Here is a 24,020-nt window from a genome sequence, read left to right as displayed (position 1 = left end):
TTCTGAATATTAATTAATTAAAAAAAAAGAGAACTAATATTTCTACCCCAAAAACAAATATTTATGAATAAAAAAAGCTCAGTTCACTAATACTTCTATTTGAATGTAATTTTTTGTTTATGGATAGTTTTTTACAGTATAAAAAAGTGATGATGAATATGATTTTTAAAGGAATTATTGGAAGAATGAATAATATAATGAGAATTTGATGAAATTTGATTGTTAGTGTATTTAAATTAAGTGAAATTAGTTTGGTGAGAAACAGATATACGCAGGGCATTGAAAGAAGAAATTGAGAGAAGAAAAAGAGTTTGGTGGTAAAGGATTTTATTGGTATGTTAACCAAAATTGGGAAACATATAAATAAGTGCAACCCATATTTGATGAACAACGATCTCAATCAGATTCATACAAATAACCGTTAAATCCTCTATCCTCTATGAAGGGAACAGTATTCTCTCAGACTCAATCAGATTCATTCTTCCGTTGTGATTATTACACCTTGTGGTTGTTAACGATGGTGTGCAAGGCGGTCACGCAATTGCCACTCAACTGGAACAGAACGGTGGATTCCTGGCGGAAGGGCATGTCGACGCCGGGAGACTCGTCGTAAGCGTCGTCGCAGCTGGATTTGTAAGATATAACGGCGCTCATCTTGTGATAAGCGTCCACCACGTTAAACTGGGCCACCAGACTCAAAGACTCGTTTATGCTGTCCAACATGTCTCCGTACTGCGACTTGCAGATGTTGAGGGCGTCCAAGGCGTTCTTCTTTGTGGTGGGGTCTTGAAGCTGCTTGGAGATGGAAGCAGCGATGTCGCTGGCCTTCTGGAGGGTGACTTTCATCTCGGTCTCAAGAGCTTTGACGGGGTCGAAGGAGCCATCAAGGAGGGGAGCGATGGTATCGGTGCAGAGGGTTGGGTTATCGGTGTCGCTGCAGAATTGTGTAAGCTCAGGGGTGACAGCTAGAAGCTGACGGGAGCCTGAGTTTAGAGGAGTGGAACGAGCGGCGGCGATGGTGGATAGAAGGAGGCAAGAGAATGCTCCGACGAGGAAAAGGGTTTGGTTGAATCTGAAGTGGTCCATTGCCTCTCCTCCTTGATAGAAGCGTCTTCTTGATGTTCTTCTTCTTCTTCTGGGAGCAGAGACAAAGGACCAACTTCGATTGGGTTGCATTTTGTTTGAGGTACGCAAGGGGATTTTATAGCTCACATTTTTCACTATTTCCTTCTTCTCAACCACAGGTTCCTCCCTAATCACAAAATTAACCATCGGCTCACCCGGTAAAACTTACCTAAATCAGTTATCCACCCCACGATTTTCGCGTGTTTCCTTCTAAAAAACAACCTAAATTAAGCTTCCAATACTAACTAAATTTTACTAAACTTTTAATTATTTTCTTACGATATATTGAAATTATTATAATCATTATGCTATTATTTTATATATTTGACACAGGTAAAAATAAGGAAAAAAGCTACAGTGTCTACATTATGTACATTTTTATTGTGTATGAAAGTAGTTCATCATAAATATTATTGATTCATCTACAAGTATTTAATTGCAAAATTATAGAACTATGAAAACTTAGTTGAATACTTGACAAAACTACAAAGACATACTTAATCATTTGAACTAAAAAATATTGTTGCAGGCCAAATTCACAAGGTTTGGGCGTATATTTACCTTCATATTTTTTTGAGAAAAATCTAATTTATCCTTTCTAAATTATAAAATTTGTATTTTAGAATGTTGAATTCGTAATGAAAATTTTGTATTTCAAATTCTATCCTCTAATGTAATTTTTTATTCTAAATTTTACAATTTAAATTTAAAATACAAAATTTGCATTCTAAATAACTAGAAATAAATAATTTGAATATTTTTAAAATATGTAGGTGCAGGAAGAATTTTCCCTGGGTCCATTGACGTACTTTTGAGAGAAGCAGTCAGAGGGCAACAAAGAGGATAATTGGTTTTGAGAGGAAATGCAACGATGGGAAAATAGGTGGGCTGTTTCTTCCTGCACCTCCATGTATTCTTCTCACACCTCCATAAATTTTCATATTTAAAAAAATGTTCATCTGTAATATTTCGAATTACATAATTTGGAAATATTTTTTTAAATTCGTAATTAGTTTCCAAATTACATAATCTGGAAACCTTTTTCAGATGCATGATTAGTTTTCAGATTACATAATCCGAAAGTCTTTTTTAGTTTCCAGATTATGTAATCCGAAAGTCTTTTTTCAAATGCTTGTCTTGATTACATAATCTGAAAGTTACTCTATGAAAGTGTTTATATGGTATGATAGAAAAACATATGGAGGTGCAAGAAGAAACATTTTGCTCCTGTTTTCAATACTAGTGTGTATTTCTAATTGTTCAATTATTATAAACATAATCATATTTAAAGGTCTATTCAGAAGAAAGTTAAAAAGAAAAACATAATTATGGGTTCAGGTAGATTGAGCTAAACTACAATTATGTTTTCCATTTTAACTTACTCTCTATTTTGTCCACTCATAATGAAAGTTGTCATCCATGTTGAAGGTCCACCCACAGGAAGCTTAAAATAAAAGGCATAATTGATTGAGTTTCTATTATACTAAACCTCAATTAAGTGTACATGCATGTTACTAATTGATTATAAGCTTCTTTTCAACTTGCTCACTCTATATGCATGTTATTAATGTTACGAGAAGTAATGAGATTAAAAATAATGCTTTTTAAAATTATATTATATTTTGAAATTGAGATTTAATAATTTTGAAGTATGAATTTAAAACTGACCACCATGGTGCCACTCAAAGTCCACAAAACTATACATGGGAATCCACCCAAACTTTCAAGGGATCAACACTATGCACTCCTTTTAAGCTAAGAAAAAAAAGGGTTGCGGACTCACTTAGTGAACCCCTAGTTACCCCATTGGCTACTACAAGACTATGCGTCGTTGAATTTGATTGATGATAGTGAAGCTATGCGGGGGTATATATATTTATAATTAAAAAGGCTTTTGATGCCAATCTGTAAAAACAAACTAGATTACACATATATACAAAATTCATCCACACGTGAAAACACTGTCTTGTAGAGGAGGAAAGAATGGTGATTTACCGAGGAGGATGGCATAAGCGACCTCAGAAGAATCCTCTCTAGTCAGCAACAACACCAAGAAATCCCCAATCACTTGAAAGAAAACACCACCAGTTATGTTTTCCACCTTCAGCTATGGGAAAGAAAACTTATCAAAATCATGGTGTGAAAAACCTTTGGGTACATATTCGGGGTTAGCTTGCTCTTCCAAGCACTTTCATCGTCCTTCATGAAGATCTTCAGAGAAAACAGCCGTCCTCGAAATGTTGTCATGGTCAAAGGCACTTAGACCAGAGTAAGGACCCGAAGAAAACATTGAAGAAGTCCCATCAGACTCATAAGTTGTAGAGGACTGTCTCATGTTGGGCGGTGCATTGGATGAGGCTAACACAGGATCATGACTTTCAGTGATGCGCTGCACCATTTTAAGTGACTGTACCACTTCACCCATTGTAGGTCGCTGGCTTGCTTCAGGAGCAACACAGGCTGCTGCGATAGTGCAAACACGTACAAAATCTTCTTTTGGGTACCTTCCCCCAAGCCTTGGATCAGCAAGTTCTTCCAACCGATCCTTATCTCTAAGAATAGGTCTTGCCTGAAAGGGATACCACGTAATTATTGTATAATCAATATAAAGCTCCAAATAAAAATTTTGAACTTGCGAGGGAATGCTACGTATGAATCTAACCCAAGTAACAAGGTTCTCTTGTCCAGTTGGCTGTGACATATCCACTGGTTTCCTTCCGGTCAGCAGTTCCAGCAAGACAACCCCATAACTATAAACGTCGCTTTTAACAAGTAGATGTCCAGTCATAGCATACTCAGGAGCTACATACCTACATAAAAGTTTGATTTCATCTTAAAACTAAATTAAATGGAAATAATTAGTATAATACAGAAAATAATAGAATGAGACTAACCCAAATGTGCCCATAACTCGAGTAGATAGATAATTAGCCCTGCCTTCAGGTGCCTGTTTAGCTAGACCAAAATCTGCAACTTTAGCATGAAAGTTGTTCTCAAGCAATATGTTGGAAGCCTTGAAATCTCTGTGTATAACACAAGGCTGTGAATCTTCGTGCAGGTATGCAAGTCCTCTTGCAGCATCAAGGGCAATCTTCATTCTAGTGTCCCAATCCAAAGGGCAATTTATTCCCGGGGGACCTAGGACAAAGGCCAGTTACAATTAAGCATAATATAATAGTTTCAGAAACAGCATCATTGTAACCTTGAAAGAAGAAAACGTATAAATTCAAGACTAAAAGCTGATTTGAGAAGTTATGTTACCATGAAGCCAGGCCTCCAAACTTCCATTCGAAACAAGCTCATAGCAAAGTAGATTTTGTGACGAGTCACGATTACTATAGTATCCCACTAGTTTTACAAGGTTACGATGATGCAACCGACTAAGCATCTCAACCTCAACCAAAAATTCTTTGTCACCCTGTTGCCCTCCACTAGTAAGCCTCTTAATTGCAACAGCAGTTCCATCATTCAAGACACCTTTATATACTCTACCAAAACCTCCTTCTCCAAGTACGCTTGCTAGTTCAAAATTATTTGTAGCTTCTTTAAGTTCTTCATAAGCAATAAAGCGTGTACTGGTTGGATGGGGAAGAGACCCAACAGCTGGAACTGTGCTTTCAGTCCTTGTCTTTTCTGTAGAAAAGAGAGCAAACCTTAGTAGCAGACCTAGAAGACAAAATACTAACACGAAAATAATAAAAAGATACGAGCACCACAAGTTTCTGTATTTTTGCTTTCAATCTGTGTTCATCAATAGACATCTGATTTCTCCATAAATATTAAGTATATAAGTTGAATCACAGACATTTCTACCTTTTAATAGCTGAAAAACTCATGTTGGGTTGAAATCCTGAAGAAGAATTTAGGTATCTCAATAAGGTAAAATGTGGTCTTCGCTGTTTTCTTCCAAACAGATTTATAACTATGTTAAAAATTGGCAGCCTTCATCGCGCCAACAGTATAAATATTCTTGCTTCAGTTGAAAAAATTGTACACTATACTAATTCTCACAATCAATGATCACAATTTACAATATACACATCCATATTGAATTCCAACGGATATTTTGTCGTACACTTAATAAACCACTCTGAAAATACTCGAACTAATTGCAATTAATTTAGCTCAGGGAACTTCTTTTCTCCTTATTTCTGTGTCATGAGAAAAAATTTGTTTAAGGGAACCCAGGTTGCCCTCCTCTAGTTGATATACTTATTGCCTTCACAATATCCAAATATTAAAAAGGTCACTAAGCATAATCCATAGCAGCTTTGACCTTTAATATGCTGTTACAGGAATGAAAAAAAGAAAAATAACAGGGAGTTCGGAATAGAAATAGTTACCAGTTTCCGTGGGAGGTGTTTTTCTCTTTCGCCGCATCGTGCATAAGCAAAGTATAAGTACACATAAAATGGAAATGAAGAGTACGCCAGTCACAATTCCAAGAATAAGAAGCAAGTTTGAGTGCCTTCCCCTGTCAGAAGTACTCGATAATGAAGTTGGAGGTGCTTGTCTGTGAGGAGCTTTTGTAGGTGATGTAGCAATTGTAGGAGCTGCATTAGAATCCAATCCAAATATATGTTATTATATTATACATTGAATGCATTGATTTCATTATTAACGCATCCTTTAAGCCCCACGAAGAGGCTGTTGTTTGAAGTTCCTCTTCCAAAGAATTCAGAAACCATAAAAATAATCTGGTACCACGATAGATTACTCGAGTACATCCTCTAAAGCTTTGAGAGATCAAAGAAGGAACATTGGATAATTTACTATAAAATTCTATATAACTTATTAAAGTTATACAAAAATGTGGCAACAAGCCAACAAGGAAGACTAACACATGCATTGAAGTGTTTGTAGTTGTGGAATCACAGATGCAAACTCTTGAATTTGGGTTCGGTTCAACTCTATTTTGGTTGCATCTATAGTCAAGAGGGATCTCTTAGCACGCACTACCTAGGATTGGGCATCTAAAGCATCGATATAAGAAGGCACTTTTATAATAGGAAAGCCAAATAGACAATTGGTTGTATCTATAGTCAATAGGGATCTAAGCTTACCCTCCTCATAGGATTAGACATCTAAAGCATGGATATTGTAAGACTCTTTTATACTAGGAAAGCCAAAGAGACAAGTAGCATTTTGGACGGTTGAGGGTGGCTCGATATGAAATCTATGATAAGTTTTAATACCATGTTAAATTTCGGCTAGGTCTAACTCAACCCCAAAAACTAATATATGAGGTGAAGATAGTCCAAATCTTACAAACCCTAATTCATACATATCTATAATTGGTATGGGATCTTAATACAAACCACAAGCACAAATAGCTAAACAGTTTGATGTTATGACTTATTGGCAATATAAAAGCAATTATCTCAATTAACATTTCACAATATAACACTTTCATAAGTATCAAAGTTACATGATTTATATGTTGGAGATCACATATCTACTAGAAATATGACCAAATTATAGTATATATAAATGGGTGGGAATTGTACTTTGTATATTGATTTTGTAAGGTTGAATCAGACTTAAAATTCAATTTCTAAAATAATATGAGAGTCTATCCTAACACAGTTTGTTAGACCTATCTTATCACCCGCTATCAATATCGTATTCCTTATAGCATCAAAATATCTATCTCTTCCTTTGTCACCACTTAGCATCAACATTGAAAAAAAAAGGACATGAAATTAAAACAATTAAATGGAAGTAGTCAAGACAGTAAGATTTACATATTTTAAAAGGTTCCAAATAAACATTATATGTGGGCTTTTTATACAACAATATTTCACTGTAAGTGTTAGTTCCAATTATCAACAACACCCAAGCATCACGATTCGTAAGGACGTATTTCATGATTTTAGATACCTTGAGAAGGAGGTGGAGCTTTAAACCACGTTATATTGAGGACACTGTAGTTGCCCACATATCTGCTGTCTAGTTGAACTTTATGCAATGAAAGCGACGAATTTATTTTAGCGGCTTCATTGGCCGAGAAACTGATCCCTTTATTTGGAGTGATATCCATCGATATGTTCAATGTCGACAAGCTCAGCAGGTAAAATTTAATAATTTCAATTTGGGTAGTATTGAGCACAAGTTGGGTGGCCAAGTCATTGAGAAAAACAACATTCCAGTCGGGGTTTAGAGAGACATTCAAAAGAAGCAAGTCTAGCTTTATGGGATAAGCACAGTGGCAAACCTCACTGCCTCGTTTCCACACCATGTCTTGTCTGCAACAATCTGGCATGGTTTATAATAAAATTAATCCAGCAATTAGAAATTTAAAAAAACACATTTCAATAGCACTAGAATACCAATTTCAAGTAAACTCCTATTTAGCCCCTAAATTTGTGAGAGCAATCACAAGAATCAGAAAATTGTGAATTTTAAATCCTTGAAACAAAAAATCCTATCATTTTAGTCTCTCAAATGTACAACTCACTATCATTAGTTCCTAAACTTTATAACTTGCTATAATTATATCTCCTAAAAGAGATTCCATGACAGCACTTTGCAAGTTCAGGAACTAAAATGAGGGTTAACTTAACTCCATTAGAAAATATTTTTGCTCGAATTACCTGAAACATAAGGGGACAACGGTGGTTGAGCGAGAGCAGAAGGAATTGCATCAGCAATAGGATGCATAGGGGCAATATTCTTAAACCCAGAACCCGGAGGTTCCAATTGTTCTCTTCCTGCAGTGAAATTGGCACGTGATGGAATTGGTGCAGGCAAATGCTTCAATCCAAGAGCATTTGCCAGTAGTGGCAGATCACCATCAACAACAGGCGGTGCAGCAGCTGGAGATAAGGAAGGTGTTTCCTGTTGGAGTGTTCTACCACATTCACCATACTCAACCACAAACCACACCGTGCAAGACAACACAAGCAACCATTTCAACCCACCTGCATTATTTGCCAAATGTCAAACAAACCCAATCTAACAAAAAAGAAAAAAAAAATACTCAAGATTGGTCCACCCACGAAAACCTATCATTACCGGTTAAGGAGGTGGAACCGGCGAGCAGCGACATCGGCGATGCCGGAACGGTCCAGATCTACAGCGTTGAGATAAAATCAACGGTCGATAGTGAGCTGGAGGAGTGAAGTGGGAGTCCGAGTGAAGAAGGTGCACATGACTGAGTTGAATCGAAGGTGTCACTGTTACCGGTTGCTTAATGGTTACTTGCCCGGTGGCCTGAGGAAGAAGGTTTGCGTTTGGGGAAAAGGTGGGTGTGTGGTGAACTACTGTTTGTTTGTGTGATTTTTTTCGTGAGGAAGGGTTAATTAATGTGTGGTGGGTCCCTCCCGAAGGTGGTGGCCACCGTTAACGACAAAAGAGTGACATTAACGGTAAACTAACGGTAAGAAGTTATAAGGACAGGAGCTCTCTTAAAACATTTTGCAGTGATAAGAAGACTCATTACTATCTTTACACCCTGTGTCACTCCAGGGAATCTTTTTTTTTTCGCAGAAATATTATTATAATATTGGTAATTTACCAATAAAAAAGTATTAGTTGACAATTGCTTCTTATTTTTTTAATTAATTAATTAAAATCTATGAAATTTGAAAGAACGCCCTTTAGAACACTTTTTTATGAACTAAAATCATTGTTAAATTAAACTAAACGTTTAGCTTGCTAAACGTTTAAACTATTTATTTTTATTTAATTATCTATATATTTAATATAACATTAAATATCCCTAAATAAAAATTTAAAACTATTTCCCGGCTAAACTTTTTAAATAGTTATCCTAGGGGTCAAAATTAATACTGATGGGGCTGCTAGGGTATCCTGGTCTGGCTTGAATGTGATTATGCCTTGGTTTGTGCTGCGTTTACTGCTAGGACTAATGTTCCGTAGATGCTTCAGAATCAATGGAATACTTGTCTTAATTCTTGTGGGACAATCAAGTTTAGGGTAACTCATATTTTTCGTGAAAGGAATGCTGTGCTGATAAGTTGGCTAATTTAGGATTTATTCATAGAGAATCATTTCATTGGTATAATAGACTCTCAGCTAGTCTGTTCTTAGAATTCTTTATGAATAGGTATAATCTACCTATGTATCGTTTGTGTTAACATATGGGTTTTGGTCTAGTCCCCCCATATTTTTGTATTTTCTTTTTTTTTTCTTTTTTTTAATAATATTTTTTTTCATGTGATGGCAGATGATTGTTGTTATTTGAGGTGTCAGTTTAGCTGAGATGTCAAGTTGCATAGTGATGCCTAACACGAAAACTTTATAAAAAAAAAATAGTTTAAATTTTATTTAAGTATATTTTCAAGTACAGGTAATAATTAGCACATAAATGAGTTAAAATAATATTTGTGGGAAATATTGTAGTAAAAGAAAAAATATTTATATTAGGGATGTGGGAATAATCTATTTATTATTTATCTCGTTCATCTAAAATTTAATTAATTCAATCTATTTATAAAAAAAAAAAACTGGAACAAATTCATCCATTACTTTAATGATTATTAATATTGAATGGACAAAAAATAATTCAATAATTTAAAAATAAACAAAAAATACATTTTTAAAACTTGTTTTACAAAATATATTTTAAAAAATTGATTTTCAAAATAAAAAATAAGTAATTTATAAAACAGATTTCCTCATATCCTACATATAAAATAACAAGGAGGTGTTTTTTTTCTTCTACATATAAGAATCTAAGATACACTTTTAAATGTTTTAATTGTTATATATTTCGTATCATTAAATTTTGTTAAGCATATTAATGAAACATTCGGGTAGATATGATTTGTTGGGTCGTTAATAAGATAAGTAATTTTTATTGATTGAAAAAAACATTCATCTTAAGTGATGCTATTAATACAACTACTACTTAAAATATGTAATGTCACAAATATCTCTAAAATAAAATTTAGTTTATGCTATCATTAGTTAAAACTAACTAATTTTTTATTAGTTTTAATAGTCTTTATAATTTTATATTTGTTTTTTATATATAAAAGATAAGGTAGCATGATTTTTGTCTATTTTTTTATTAAATGTTAATGATTTATAACGGGTGAAGTTTTATCAAGTGGATTAAAATTGATTAAAAATTTAAATCTCAAAATTGATTATTTGATTATTTTTTATCTAATCCACTATAATTCAAATTTATATTATTCATTTATTTTTTATTTTTTTTAATTTAAATCCCTCCTTTTTAAAATGATAAAATATTTATTTGATGTTTTATTTATTTTGTTCTAGTTTAATATCTGTAGAACATTTATAAATACGATATTTATTCTCAATTTAAGATTTTTTTTAAGTCGCGGGTTGATTGCTTGATTTGAAGATTTGAAGTTATTAAACTGATAGTTAAGCGTGCCTAATTAGTTGGTGACATTTGTGATAATTTTGTTTTTAGAAGGTTAATTGCGTAGGTCAATGTGTATTCAAGGAGAATAAAGTGTTCAGGCATATGACTAAAGTTACCGTTAGTTTTTGTAACAAAAAATATATTATTTGGATATTGAAAAGTACACTTTCTTAATCTATATGAATATTCTTTTTTAACGAGATAACACGACAAAGTAACATATGTCTATTTTAATATAAAAATTAACTTCAGCGAGTATTTTGTCAATATTTCTTGAGAATTTAATAAAATAAATAAATAAAATCCAACAAGTACATTTTTAACTTTAGTAAATATTTTATTTTAAAAATCATTCAACATAAAGGAGATACTAAAATACTGTAGTAGTTAGTTTAAACTTGAAATAAACATTTTAAAATAATCACTTATTTAAAAAGTGAATAGGTTATTAAAATAAATAAAATTATTTTAAAATAAGTAATTACATAAACATAAAAAATATATTTATTTTATTAAATAAATATTAAAACACAAATAAATTTATAGGTTAACTTGAATATGTTCTCCATAAAAAATTGTTATTATATATATATATATATTAAATACTCAATAAAAAAGAAAAAAAGTTAGATACAATTCATTATCAATATGTGAATTTATATTTTCAATTTGATAATATAAATGATAAAAGAATTTCATTAAAGACTTTTATATATCTATAAATAATATAATTGAGAACAAATAAAAATGTGTCACATAAAAAAACAATAAAAAAAAATTACCAAGTAAAAAAAAAAATCTACACACATGATTGTCCAACAAACAACATAATGTGTTCATTGAATTACTAACTTAGGTATAGTCTACCTTTGTATCGTTTTTTTAACATATAAATTTTGGTTTAATCTTTCATATTTTTATATTTTATTTCTTTTTTTTAATAATAATATTTTTTTATATAATGGTAGATTATTGTTGTTTGAGGTAGTGATGTTTAGCACGAAAATTTTATATGAAAAAAAAACTAGAACTCACTATTTTGTCTTTCTAATACCTTAGTCAGTTATTATTCTCTTATTTTCCATTTATTATGTCTCTCTTATTCTTTACTCACTCGCCGCCTCTATCACCTTATTAATCAGATAAAGATAAATTATTCAAGATGAATGATTTACATAATAATTCATAAATCAAAATAAATATTTAGAAATTTTGAATCATTAACTTAAGTTAAAAGTTTTTGTACGTGTGATATTTTTAAAAAATATTACTCAAACAAATGTTCTATATACTGAAACAAGATTGCAAGTTAATGATTTATAGAAAAATATTATTTCATCACTCTTATTATTGACAAAAACATTGATAAAATGATGACATGATATTTATCCAAAAACGAATTTTACAGATAAAATGACCTCGTGCATTTTATATTAATAATCACTTAATTCCACCCTAAAAGTTCTTGTGCATTTTACAGATAAAAAATACTAGTATATATATTCACCTTCCCCATATGTTATACTATTTGGGTGGTCATGTGTGAATTCCGTATCTAATAAATAAATAATTTCATTTTTTTAAATGACTTGTTTCATAGTTTTTCATTACTAAGATCATAGAAATTTGTATACATATAATAAATATCATATCAGACATTTGTACTATATTTTATAATATGACTTTTTATTCTTTTAATTGTTATTATTTATTTTTGTTTAAAATTAAGTTTTAAAAAAAATATGTTTTAAAAGTTATTTGCCATAGTCGTCTCTATCATAAAATAATATATAATAACTGATGTAGTTTTGACTTATGGTTTGTGTAAGATTTTGGTTAATCCTACCGCGAGTCATTCAAACCATTTGAGTCGCGTTGGGAATGAAAGCCTTTTCCGACGAAGTTGTCAACAATAGTGTTTGTTTTTCTCGTCACGTTTATAGGTTTGTCGATGATGTTTTCGGATGATGTTTTTCTCCTTTTCAGCACAAGAACAGAACAGTTGGTGTTTCTTTTTCAATTTCAAAAGTGGGTTCTTTGGGTTTGAAACTGAGGCCTCCCAAAGTTTGATGACAGAGATTGTGATTGTGAGGTAGATTAGGCCAAGAGATTCGACAATGATGGGACAAAGGTCTGTTAATCATACCACTTGATGACCATTTTTGATTTTGGAGAAATTTAGAACAAAAGTGTTAGGATTTTTGTGTTTCTTAATTGGGAGATGAACATATAGAAATTGATTCACCAAGATGTAAGTTTCGATGGGGCCACATATCACACAAGATTCCATTATCAGTAAAAGACAACACAAACATTTAAAAGTGCTATGAAACGGAGATCTAAAATTTAAAACATTCATCTTAAATTAATATTTTTTTTTCTCAATTCAACTATTCGTCATTTAAAACTCAAAAACTATTTTTTCTTAATATTGAAACGTACTTAAGAGACTAACCTATTACACCATTTTTTTACATCTTAGATTGACCGAATTTGATGTGTTGTTTTATTTAAATATATTTAAACTTCTCTCCAAGTATATATAGATAAATTCATAAATTTTTAGTATTAAAAAATTACATAAAAAAATTAATATGTAATGTATTTATGACACATTAATAGTATATAATATATATTGTAATGACTATGAGTAGATATAGAATTCTCTTAATGTTAATAATGTATTATTATATGTATATTTAAAATAATTTAGAAAATGAATATATATATATATATAATTACGTGTTTTTTTATGTCTAAATGATTTGTGATGATATTGTTGTTATAGACATTATAAAGTCGGTAAGAAACAATTTGGGAAGGAATATTCTTTATATATGATTATAAATAACAAAAATATAATTATATTTTAAAAACAAAAATAATTTTATTTCAACTCCTAAATTATTTGGATACCCACAAATCAAATTTTGAATAAATATTAAAAAAAATTAGTCATAAAATAGTCTATAGAATAATAAATCTAATTATTTTAGGATTCTTAGTATGACTTTCTTTTTACATTAAGTATCAAGATGTATAAGAATGAATATTCACAAATTTTTTATTTTAAGTTTTTTTTAATGTAATATTAATATTTTAGTTTCTTTATATATAATGTTCATGATTTATTGATATAAAATTTTTTTAGGTAATTTTCTATGATGAGAATCGAACACCAATGAACACAAGCTTTTTCCTACAAGGTTTATTAAAAGGAAAATTATATACAACTTTTTTTACAAAAAAAATAATCTTAAAAGTTAAAATTAGTTTACACAAAATATTTTGTATCAACTTTTTCATAATATTTTTTTAAAATTTTTACTTTTTAATTTATGTATAATCTTTTTTAAGTCTATACAAAATTATATCCAAACACCATTATTAGAAAGCGAACTTTAAAATAAAGACAATTGAGATTGAAAGTTGCGATAATGAAACTTGATTCTTTGGTGGATTTGCCTCTCATAAAGTGTCATATTGGATGTAAATGAGTTTTTAAACACCATTTATACGTATAAGACTCATTTGGTTGCCAAGGGTTATAATCAAACTAAAGGTATTAAATATTTTGAGACTTTCTTTCCAATAGTTAAAATTACTATCATTATGTTTAGCAAGTGCTTAGGAATACGTTTTTATCAAATAACTATGCATTTCTTCATGACAATCTTGATGAAGAAATTTACATGACTCCTCTCGTAGACCTTAATCTTTCTCATCCAATGCAAGTTTTTAAACTTAAAAATTCTTTATATGAACTAAATTGTAGTTAATCATTATTTATTTATTCTCACAAACAATCATTCTTTCATAACTCTACACATTGTTAGAAAGTTCACTTTTAAGTTAACTCAACTTTATAAAATGGGTTCATAAAATAAGATTTGTGATCATATGTTATCTTTAGTGTGTGTGAGATTTCCAATAATTATTAATATTATTTATTAGTTTAACGGACAAGTAAATGATTTTTGGTGGGGATAGAAACCTATACTTGAATGTTACTAATGAATTAAATAAAATACATGAATTGAGATGTCATGAATCAATTTCCATTCAATATCATTAATAGCGTTTGAGTTGGGCTAGTGAAGTATTTGTGAATATAGCCATATGTTTTAACAAAGAAAAAATCCGTACATTTGTGAATATATTATTATTTGGACCCTTCACTTATATTTCCTTGTTTAAAACTGGGGCTTAATTAATTAAATCAAAATTTGTCTGAGTTCAAACAATAAAGAAACAAGAAATATACAGAATTACTACTCTATTGGATAATAGAAGTCCGTACTAGAAATTACACATAATATCAAACAAAAAAACCTATATATAAGAGACCTCAACTATAATAGTAGTGAGAGAAAAAAACGATAGAAACTACACATACAAAAAGTATGAAATAAAAAAATTATATATAAAGAGAGATCACAAGCATAATAGTATAGAAATAGAAAAAATGGTTACAATAAATAAAAGTTCAGTTTATAGTGTGAATATGAGTAGATAATGGGTAAACGAAACAACAAATATAACTCTAATGCATTAGATAAAGTGGATTCAAGATGTATCCAAACTCTTTTTTATATATGATTATATTTATAATTATTTTTCGTAATTTCTCATTTAATTTCAAATCACGAAAGAAATTTTCTTCATTAATGTTTTTTTTCATCCTAAAACCTAAAAATTAATTAAGTCCAAACAAGAACATAAACCTTGGTAAAGATTTAGTAAATATGTCATAATACTATCTTTAAATGCCACTTTCCTAATCTTAATTTCTCCAAACTCAACTACTTCGATAAATGAAACTTTACATAAATTTGTTTAATTATGATAAATTTAATGATCAACATATGGATAACACATTAATAATTATAAAGTCTAGAAGAATATCTAGTTCATTTATCATTTCCTTTAACCACATTCTTTACAAACTTGGTAATACTGATAATATTAATATGAAAGTTATGTTCCTTTTATATAATATAATAATTTTCAAACTATCATCTGTTTTTCATATAAATTATGACATTTTAATTTTTATTTAATAAAAATGTTATATTTTTATTGTTTTTTGTGTTGGCTAATATTTTATTAGATTCCTTTTTAATTCTCTTATTCTTTCTCTTAATTTTTGACCCAAAACTCAGTTAACAAATAAAAGTTATTAAGACTCCAAAGTCATTTTAAATAATCACATCTCAAAATTTCTCTACTCACATTTGTAAATAATCACATCTCAAAATTTGTCGACCACTTAAGCACCTCTCAAAACCTCCTAATTTTGATTGAAATTGTTTAGCTTGCATGATTTTCTTAATTTTATTGTAATAATGATTAAATAAAAATTATTTTTAATTTATTCTACGCACCAAATGTTGACAGTGATGTTTCATTATCATAACTAAAAAAATCAAATGGAGAAAGAAAGATTATATATATATATATATATATATATATATTCAAATTGTGACAAACATGATCAGTGGCACCAGAATCAATAATCCAAGATTCTTTTATAGAAGATAGTGAAGAGATAAACTTACCTGTTGAAGAATGCTCAGTATTGGGGATCTCATCCGTAGAGATGTTGCCGACTTGATTAATTTGAGTGTGAGAGGCAGGATCCTCAAGGTTTTGCTGACGCAAAATGTTGGTAAGGAATTGACACTGTTGTGATGTAAGTTGAATCCCCTTTACATCCTGTTCTTTAGGAAAAAGCTCAGAAAAAGTGTCAGTAGTAATCATATTATTGGCTTGGGATGTCCAATTGGTGAACTTGTAGCCAGGAGGGAACCCATGCTTTTTATAACAGGTGTCAACAGTGTGGCCAAGACGATTACAAAAAATGCAGACTTTTCTAGTAAAAGAAAACTTTGAGGTTTTAACATTACCAGAAGGAAAACCTACTTTGTGAAAACAAACAGCCTCAGTATGACCATATTTACCACAAAAATTGCATGTAATAGTGTGACTACTATTAAGACTATGAAGACTAGGGTTTTCATTAAACATTGCCTAAAAGATTTTTAAAACCAATCAAGATTTTGAAAGAGAACAGAAAAAAAAATCAAGAACAGCAAAGAGGGAAATAAAAATCAGAGAGAAGCGTAGCAGAACTCTTCATTCGAAGAGCTCTGATACCATATTACAGTAAATGAAGATGAATATTCCTTGTCTGATGTGATGCTTTAATGTAGCGTACGTAAAAGAGAGGTTTTGATAAACCCTAATTGTAGAGAGAAAAATAAATATAAAAGAAACTTTTATTCACTTGTATATTAGAGAGTAAAATGTAAAATACATGGTGTATATATAAGAAAAAGATTAAGACCTAGTGGAAACAGAAAAAGGAAAGTTGGGTCAAACAAACAAAGTCCAATAATTTAAAATAGAAAATTAAATATATTAACATGTTGTTTTCTGTAATTATATTATCACTTTCGAAATATTGTTGTTATTTTATATGTAGATATTTTGACAAAAGTACTTTAAGATACATTTTGTACTTAAACCAAATAATTAATTAATACTGTTAATTATCCTTAGTAATAAATTTTCATCATTTATAATTTTATATTATATTTTATAATGTCTTTTAAATTTGTAAACTACACTTTTTTTTTAGAAAATGTTGTTTTCTGTAATTATATTATCACTTTTGAAATATTGTTGTTATTTTATATGTAGATATTTTGAAAAAAGTACTTTAAGATACATCTTGTACTTAAACTAAATAATTAATTAATACTATTAATTATCTTTAGTGATAAATTTTCATCATTTATAATTTTATATTATATTTTATAATTTCTTTTAAATTTGTAAACTACACTTTTTTTTAATTGACGAGATTATAAATGTTAATTGGTTAATGAATATAAAATATTAAAATTTATAATTATGACAGTTAAAGATATTGTATTATTTTTCACTATTACCTTAATTTAAAATCATGTTATTTATAAGTTTAAAATGTCTTTCTATTTAGATGCTACCATGATTCCAATTAGACACCACTTTATCCTTTGTAGACACACAATCTATAATAGTATTGAAAATATCGACGTGTGTACAAAATAAGGATTATAAATAATATTATATACAATAAAAAATGTTATTATTTACATATTTTTTAAGTAGTCAATATTCTTTAAGATAATGTAGAATCTTACTAAAACAATGTAGAAAAAAAAACACACTATTGTATTAAATAATAGAAATTCACACACACGATATCACACGTTTATAGAGTATCAAACAAGAACTTTATATAAATTTCTAAATAGTATAAATTCCAATATCTTTAATTATCTTTCATACATTTCTTTACTTATTTTGATCATCTCTAACTTTTTTTTATATTTGTTTTATTTTTTATACATTTCTAATTTACATTACATTTGATTAGTTTTTATCTATTTTATTTGAATTTAAGTCCCCTTTTCTCTATTTTTTATTTTATTTTTAAGTTATTTTATAATTTTCTATCATTTACTTTTCAACATTGACAAATTCTTCTTGCATCTCTATACTTTCTCTTTGTACCTCCATACTTTTTTTTTTAAATTTCAAAAGTACTCTTCTAAGTATGGTGAAGAGTGTTGTGTCTTCTTCTTCATTTTCAAGTGGTGATGGTTGATGGTGAACGTTTGTGGTTGAGGTAGTTTTTGTAGTGTTTTTATTAGTAGTGACTGTGTTTTTGTTCACTTATTGTACAATCTGGAAGGCAGAAACACAGAAAAAAATAACTCACCAAGGTGGAAAAATGAAGTACAAAACTAAAAAAAAAAATATATCTTCGCATTATAGAAGAAACTTTTGCTTTCGATGATTCATAATCCACTTCATGAAACTATTGCAAGTGCAACAATAGTTATTTTCTTGATAGGATTTTTTTGATGTAGTACATTAAAACATGTCAAATGATGAAACTATTATCTGAAATGTTGTAGTTGAAGAATAATGAAAGTGTTACACCTAGAAGGGAAGTATGGAGGTACGGGAGTGAAACTGAGATTATCTAAAAATATGAGGTTATGTTTTATTTAAGGTTATTTATTTTTTTTAAAAAGATTAAAACTAACTTTTCATAATTAATATGTAGGTGTAAGAGGAAGATATTGAGGTAGAGGGAGAATATGATTCAACAACATTTATGTGTATACAATCCATTTATAATTGTTTTTAATATCTTTTTCATTTTTCTAATTTCACTTCAAAAAATATTTAACTTAAAAAAAAAGCTTAACATTTTGTAAAGCTTGATTGGGAATTAAAAACTAGTAAACTATCTAACCAACTATCATCTAGTGGTTCAATGAAAACTTGTGTACAAGAGATTAGCGGTAAACATAATTTACACATGTAATAGAACAAGAAATATAAATGCTTGGTTTACATTGGTTCACTGTAGTTTAACTATGTTAAATTTCTTTCAGTCAACTCTTTGAAAAGTTGTACTATAATCAAGTTATTACAAACAAATATTTGCCACAACAACAGTTGACTTACACAAGTATAAAAATATCTTTTCTAAAATATCCTTTTTAATCCTTTTGAAATAAAGAATACAAAAGATGATGATTAATGTGAAAAAATTCTTAATGCATAGGTTGTTACTCTTTTATTTTATAAAAAGTTCTAATTAATGTTTAAAAATCTAATGAGTAAGATCATTACCGATGGATCATCAACTAATCGCATAAGAGAATATAACACGACTATTAACCCAAATCTTGAACATAAAAGGTTTGTAAATCTTTGTCATTTATATCTTGGTTAGTTTATACATATAGACAATATGAAAATAACTCACTTAAAACTCCAACATAATTTTCTAACAAAATGGTACCAAAGTCAGTGATAGACCTAATGATCAGCTGAGACAAAAACAATGGAGTTGAGAATAGGTCACTCTTGTATACAAAATCTTCTTAACAGGGATTTAGGTTACTAGGGATTTAGGTTGGGATGAAGAATAGTATATGTAAAATTTATTATTGAGTACTTATTGACAAACAAGAATTTTCGCTCAAAGAAGCTTATAATGTGTAAACTTGAACCAGAGATAATTGGAGTTTAAATATAGGTTGATGTTTTGTATTGTAAAAAAAAAATGGTCAATTTGAACAATACACAAGTATTAAAGATTCATAAATATAATACAAGTTTTAGATTGTAGATGTTATCAAGTTTTTAGTGGGCAATTAGTCCTTCCACCTTATCAAATTTAAATCTATATCCGATTTATATGTGAAATGAAAAAAATGCCTTTAAATAAAAGAGGAGTGCGAAATGAAAAAAAAAATGTTTTTAAATAAAAGAGGGGTGCAGATAAAAAATATTTTCGGAACCTTTTTTTAGAACATATTTCAATTTCCAAAACAATTTTCTGAATTCCAGAAATTATTTTGTAGAATGCATTTCCAGATTTTTTTTTCATATTTTTTTTCTTTTTCCAGAACATATTTTTTGTATTTCGGATTTTCTCGAAATTTTGATTTTCAAATTCTAACACAATAATCTATTCCAGATTTGTTTTTCCATAAGATATTTTTTGGATTTCAAATCCAAAATGAAGGGTAATTTTGAAAGTTTTGAAAGTGGATAATGTGCAGGTCATAATTGGTAAAGTGTAGGAAGAATTTGCCTCTCTGGTGTTGGCTTGTGGCCCATTAATGAAGATCTCTATTATTTTCTCATCTTAGATTTCCCTACAATTAACTTAAATTTTGGCCTAAACCATCAAGAAAAATACGTTTTCGTATTATATCATTATCTTAAAATGTATAAACCAAGGAGATTAAATATCAATGTATTCAAGTACAAAATATTAGCACTCAATTGGAAAAGGATGAGTTGTAAGATGAGAGTTCTCACTATGTATTTCCTTCTTCAATTAAATGTAGGAGCAAGAATCTACAAGAGGCCTTGGACAGTGAACATAAATGTGAAAACCCCAAGCCTAAGAAAAATGTATTCATGTCTTTGGGCACGTAGTTACATCTACATTTTTTGCCACCATTCGTCGTCGGGAAGCGTTTGGACATGCTTCCAAGCATGGCTCCTTCAGGATGGCATCATCTTGTGGGGGAAGAACTCCGAATTTGAACTGCAATTTTAAAAGAAGAGAGTAATGACAAGTACAAAGTTGGTCTTCAATAAAGATTACTTATATTACCTGACAGCTGTAATCGCGAAAGTTAGGCTCCATAAGTAATGGAACCCCCATATGATCCTTGAAGAAGGTCTAGATAGAAAAGAGTCAATACATTCATCAAGAGAAAGCAAAACTTCCAAGCATGCATAACACGCTTACACCTCTTTATAAAATAAAATAAAAAACAAGCATGCGTGTTGAAGAATCACTAACCTGTGTCGGAAACTTACAGGTGTTAGTACAAATACCAACACACTTGCTTTCCTCCAGATACCTGCATCTTTCCACATACACCTACAAGATTTACATGAGTGATGATGATATATTGACAATGCATTATAACTACAAAGAGAAACATTTTTTTTTATTGAAATGAACCAATTTTAAAATGTAATCACAATTGTAAACTACTGCATCTTAATTTGCCGTCATCAAAGTAACATATACACTGCTTTGAATATTACAGCATTTTTTGGTATTATTTCACCAACACTCAAAAACGAATCAAACACATTGAAAAGTACAAGTGCTCACCCCACTACTGCATGATGTTCCATCTGGTAGATCTACAGAATTCACTTTGGAAGGGCCCATGAGCCATTGGCAAGTCAGTACAGTAACCCTTGCTTCAAAACAGAAACGTTTTAGGATATCTAATCAATTTCTTAGCCTGCAACGTTCAGGGAAACATCAGGAAGGAACAAAGATTCGGGATTCATCTAGAAGAATTGAAAAATGAAATATATCTTATCAGACTCACCAACCATCATAGCGGCAATTCTGCCTCCTCCTATGGGAGCTATGAGCATTTTATAGAGCTCCAAAAGATATGGAGGGAACAGAGACCTCAATACTCGTACCTGACACAAGTCACCACAGGTACCGAACTTACTTTCGGACAATAAATTTATAACAAACCATATAGACAACATGACCTCAATTTCTAATAAACTTTTAATACAAAATTAGCTCAAACAAAATCACATGCAAAACAAATTTTCAATTTTACCTAACAAGCTTTTTAGGTTTCATTTGAGCCGAAAAGTTTAACTGTTTTTGTACTTCACTAGAAACGATTTTATCAGTCAATATCTGGTATAACATCTCCAACAGTGCCACCACAATGGAATAACTTAACTCACTTTTCGGTGAGTCCTACAATGCCACGTGAAATTTAAGTAAAATTCTTATACACGTCCTGCAATTATCTCAAAAGTATTGAGAACTCTGATAAGAATATTGCTTATAAACAACAATTCTTAATTTCTTATATAAGCATGGTCACGTCAATTGTCAGTTGCTTGAATTGTAAAACTGCACAAAAACTTGGTAAGACCTCCATAAACAACTCTCCTATTCGAGATGCTTAATCAAATTAATTGGCAATCTATTGTTACACACTTTCTCATCTTAAAGGAGCCAAATACTAATACAATTCTAGTTCTAAGGGGCCAAACAGTTTAGGAAAAATGATATAGCATATAAGAACATTTCTGAAAAGCGGAAACTGAGAGAAATTGAAATACCGCTGCTTCCACGGTAGTAGAATTGGAAGTGCCCTTCATCATTAGACGATGCGCAACTTCAATTAGTCCATCATATCCAGGTTCCTTTGAGTCCCACCCGACCTCCTGTTATACTACAGTAAATTAAGCATCACATGAGAAGAGGACTCTACAAGGTTTTCTTTACCTGTACCAATTTGTTGCGGAACAAATTGAGAAACATGTCATCAAACACCCCAGGCTTGTATTCAGGTTTAGCAGCTGCAATTCCCACTTGTTCCACCTGATTCAATTTAGGAATATGGGAATCGTGCATAGCCCGAACCAAATTTCATAGCACGAATATGAAAACCAAATGTAGAAGATACACACAGTTTTGGAACCCGGCGAAGAAGAAGAAAAGGAAACGCGAAAACGATGGTTCCGACCACTCGAACACACCAGGGGCAATGGGGCAGCACCAACGACAATGCCTAACGCCTTCATTTCTCTCTAACCGTCACCAAACCAGATACTCACTCTTAAGTAAAAAAAAAACACACAAAAAAATGGCTACGGTTTCCTGTTATTTGAAGTGAAAATCAAAACGACTAATTGTGTAGAATAGAGCGACAGTGAAAAGAAATTAAAAAAAAAAACATAAACAGAGGAGACAATGAAGTTGTGAAATTTTTTTAACAGATGCAATTAATAAAATAGAATAAATTGTTTATATGTTTAAAAAATAATTGATATAATTTTTTTTATAAATTAAAATTAATGCAAATTTTACGTTAAAATAAAAAGTTATTACCGAATCTTAATAAATAAATAAAATTATATTTTAAAATATAAATATATTAAAATAAACTTTAGAAAATATAAGTATAGATTAATTTATTTTATTCTTCATTTTAATATTTTATTTTAATTGTTTATTATTTTAATGTTTTCTATTTTATTTATTATTTTAATAATGTAAAAAATTTGAATTAATAAAATATTAAATATTTTATTTTATTATAATAAAAAAATATAATAAAAGAATAATATATATATATATATATAACATAAAAAAATAATATATAGGTAAATAACAAATATAATTGATTATGATTTCAAACATGTTCCAAATCATAATCACATTATGCATATTTTTTTATTTATAAATGATTTCATTTCATTTTATTGTAAATTTTATTTATTTATATAATATATTATTTTTTCTGTGTTTATTTTTGTTTATGCCTAAATAGTGAATTAGTCAATTTAAAGAGAGGAAAATGAATCAATCGAAAAGATACAAAACACGCTTCAACTTTAGTACAATTTAATTGACAAGGTTGGATTACACCTGTTTAAATTTTAATGGAGGATGACTACTATGACAAATGTGCTCGGCAGCTGAGAGATAAATTAAAAGCAACAAATCTTCATGTAGAAAAAGAGATGGAGGAAAGAAGAGATAACAAAACTTTATGTAGAGATGAAAACACAAGACTAAAAAGAAGACTCAATATTGTTTGTACTCAAGTGTCATTGCAAAGTCACGTGTGTGTATATATATATATAACATGTAGAAGAAGAAAAAATTTAAACAACCAAAAGTCCAAAAATAACAGAAATACAACTTAACACCCTCCTCAAGTTAGAAGGTGCATTTAAAATTTCTAGTTTGAAAACATATGTGTTGAAAGTATTGTGATCAAGAGACTTAGTAAAGACATCAATATGTTGATGAATGAATTGTATAGGAAGAAGATGAAACCAATCACTCAGTAATTTTTCACGACCCACATGACATCAATGTCAAAGTGTTGGTATGTTCATGTAAGATTGCATTTGTTACAATATGTCTTGCGACTTGATTATTATA

At 29.8% G+C, this 24,020-nt stretch overlaps 2 protein-coding genes across 2 annotated transcripts; both read right to left on the bottom strand.

The window, feature by feature from the left end:
• Positions 1–2,966: 2,966 nt before the first annotated feature.
• LOC137830197 (receptor-like cytoplasmic kinase 176) lies at positions 2,967–8,521 on the bottom strand. Its single transcript, XM_068637380.1, has 8 exons — positions 8,140–8,521; positions 7,719–8,045; positions 7,006–7,380; positions 5,469–5,678; positions 4,387–4,758; positions 4,020–4,263; positions 3,788–3,935; positions 2,967–3,694 (listed from the first exon to the last, which is right to left on the bottom strand). The coding sequence occupies exons 1-8, from the start codon at positions 8,171–8,173 to the stop codon at positions 3,317–3,319; spliced, it is 2,088 nt and encodes a 695-aa protein (XP_068493481.1). The 5' UTR covers positions 8,174–8,521; the 3' UTR covers positions 2,967–3,316.
• An 11,724-nt stretch (positions 8,522–20,245) lies between these two features.
• Positions 20,246–22,762, bottom strand: LOC137830196 (beta-carotene isomerase D27, chloroplastic). The gene is made up of 8 exons (XM_068637379.1): positions 22,538–22,762; positions 22,353–22,448; positions 22,187–22,291; positions 21,421–21,520; positions 21,195–21,286; positions 20,874–20,954; positions 20,682–20,750; positions 20,246–20,612 (listed from the first exon to the last, which is right to left on the bottom strand). The coding sequence occupies exons 1-8, from the start codon at positions 22,649–22,651 to the stop codon at positions 20,481–20,483; spliced, it is 789 nt and encodes a 262-aa protein (XP_068493480.1). The 5' UTR covers positions 22,652–22,762; the 3' UTR covers positions 20,246–20,480.
• Between the last annotated feature and the right edge of the window lie 1,258 nt (positions 22,763–24,020).

The sequence above is a fragment of the Phaseolus vulgaris genome, chromosome 7 (genome assembly GCF_000499845.2).
Source record: "Phaseolus vulgaris cultivar G19833 chromosome 7, P. vulgaris v2.0, whole genome shotgun sequence".
NCBI lineage: Eukaryota > Viridiplantae > Streptophyta > Magnoliopsida > Fabales > Fabaceae > Phaseolus > Phaseolus vulgaris.
This window is presented reverse-complemented; position numbering and strand designations above follow the sequence as displayed.

Bases quoted from the DNA above. Each gene is read 5' to 3' on its own strand.
- LOC137830197 (XM_068637380.1), bottom strand. From the start codon at position 8,173: ATGTCGCTGCTCGCCGGTTCCACCTCCTTAACCG. The intron at 4,759-5,468 runs GTAACTATTTCT...TCTTTTCTACAG, and splicing joins AACACCTCCCACGGAAACTG to AAAAGACAAGGACTGAAAGC. The intron at 3,695-3,787 runs GTTAGATTCATA...TATCCCTTTCAG, and splicing joins AAGAGAACCTTGTTACTTGG to GCAAGACCTATTCTTAGAGA.
- LOC137830196 (XM_068637379.1), bottom strand. From the start codon at position 22,651: ATGAAGGCGTTAGGCATTGTCGTTGGTGCTGCCCCATTGCCCCTGGTG. The intron at 22,449-22,537 runs GTGTGTATCTTC...AAATTGAATCAG, and splicing joins CTTCGCCGGGTTCCAAAACT to GTGGAACAAGTGGGAATTGC. The intron at 20,613-20,681 runs GTAATATAAGTA...TTAAAATTGCAG, and splicing joins TTCGCGATTACAGCTGTCAG to TTCAAATTCGGAGTTCTTCC.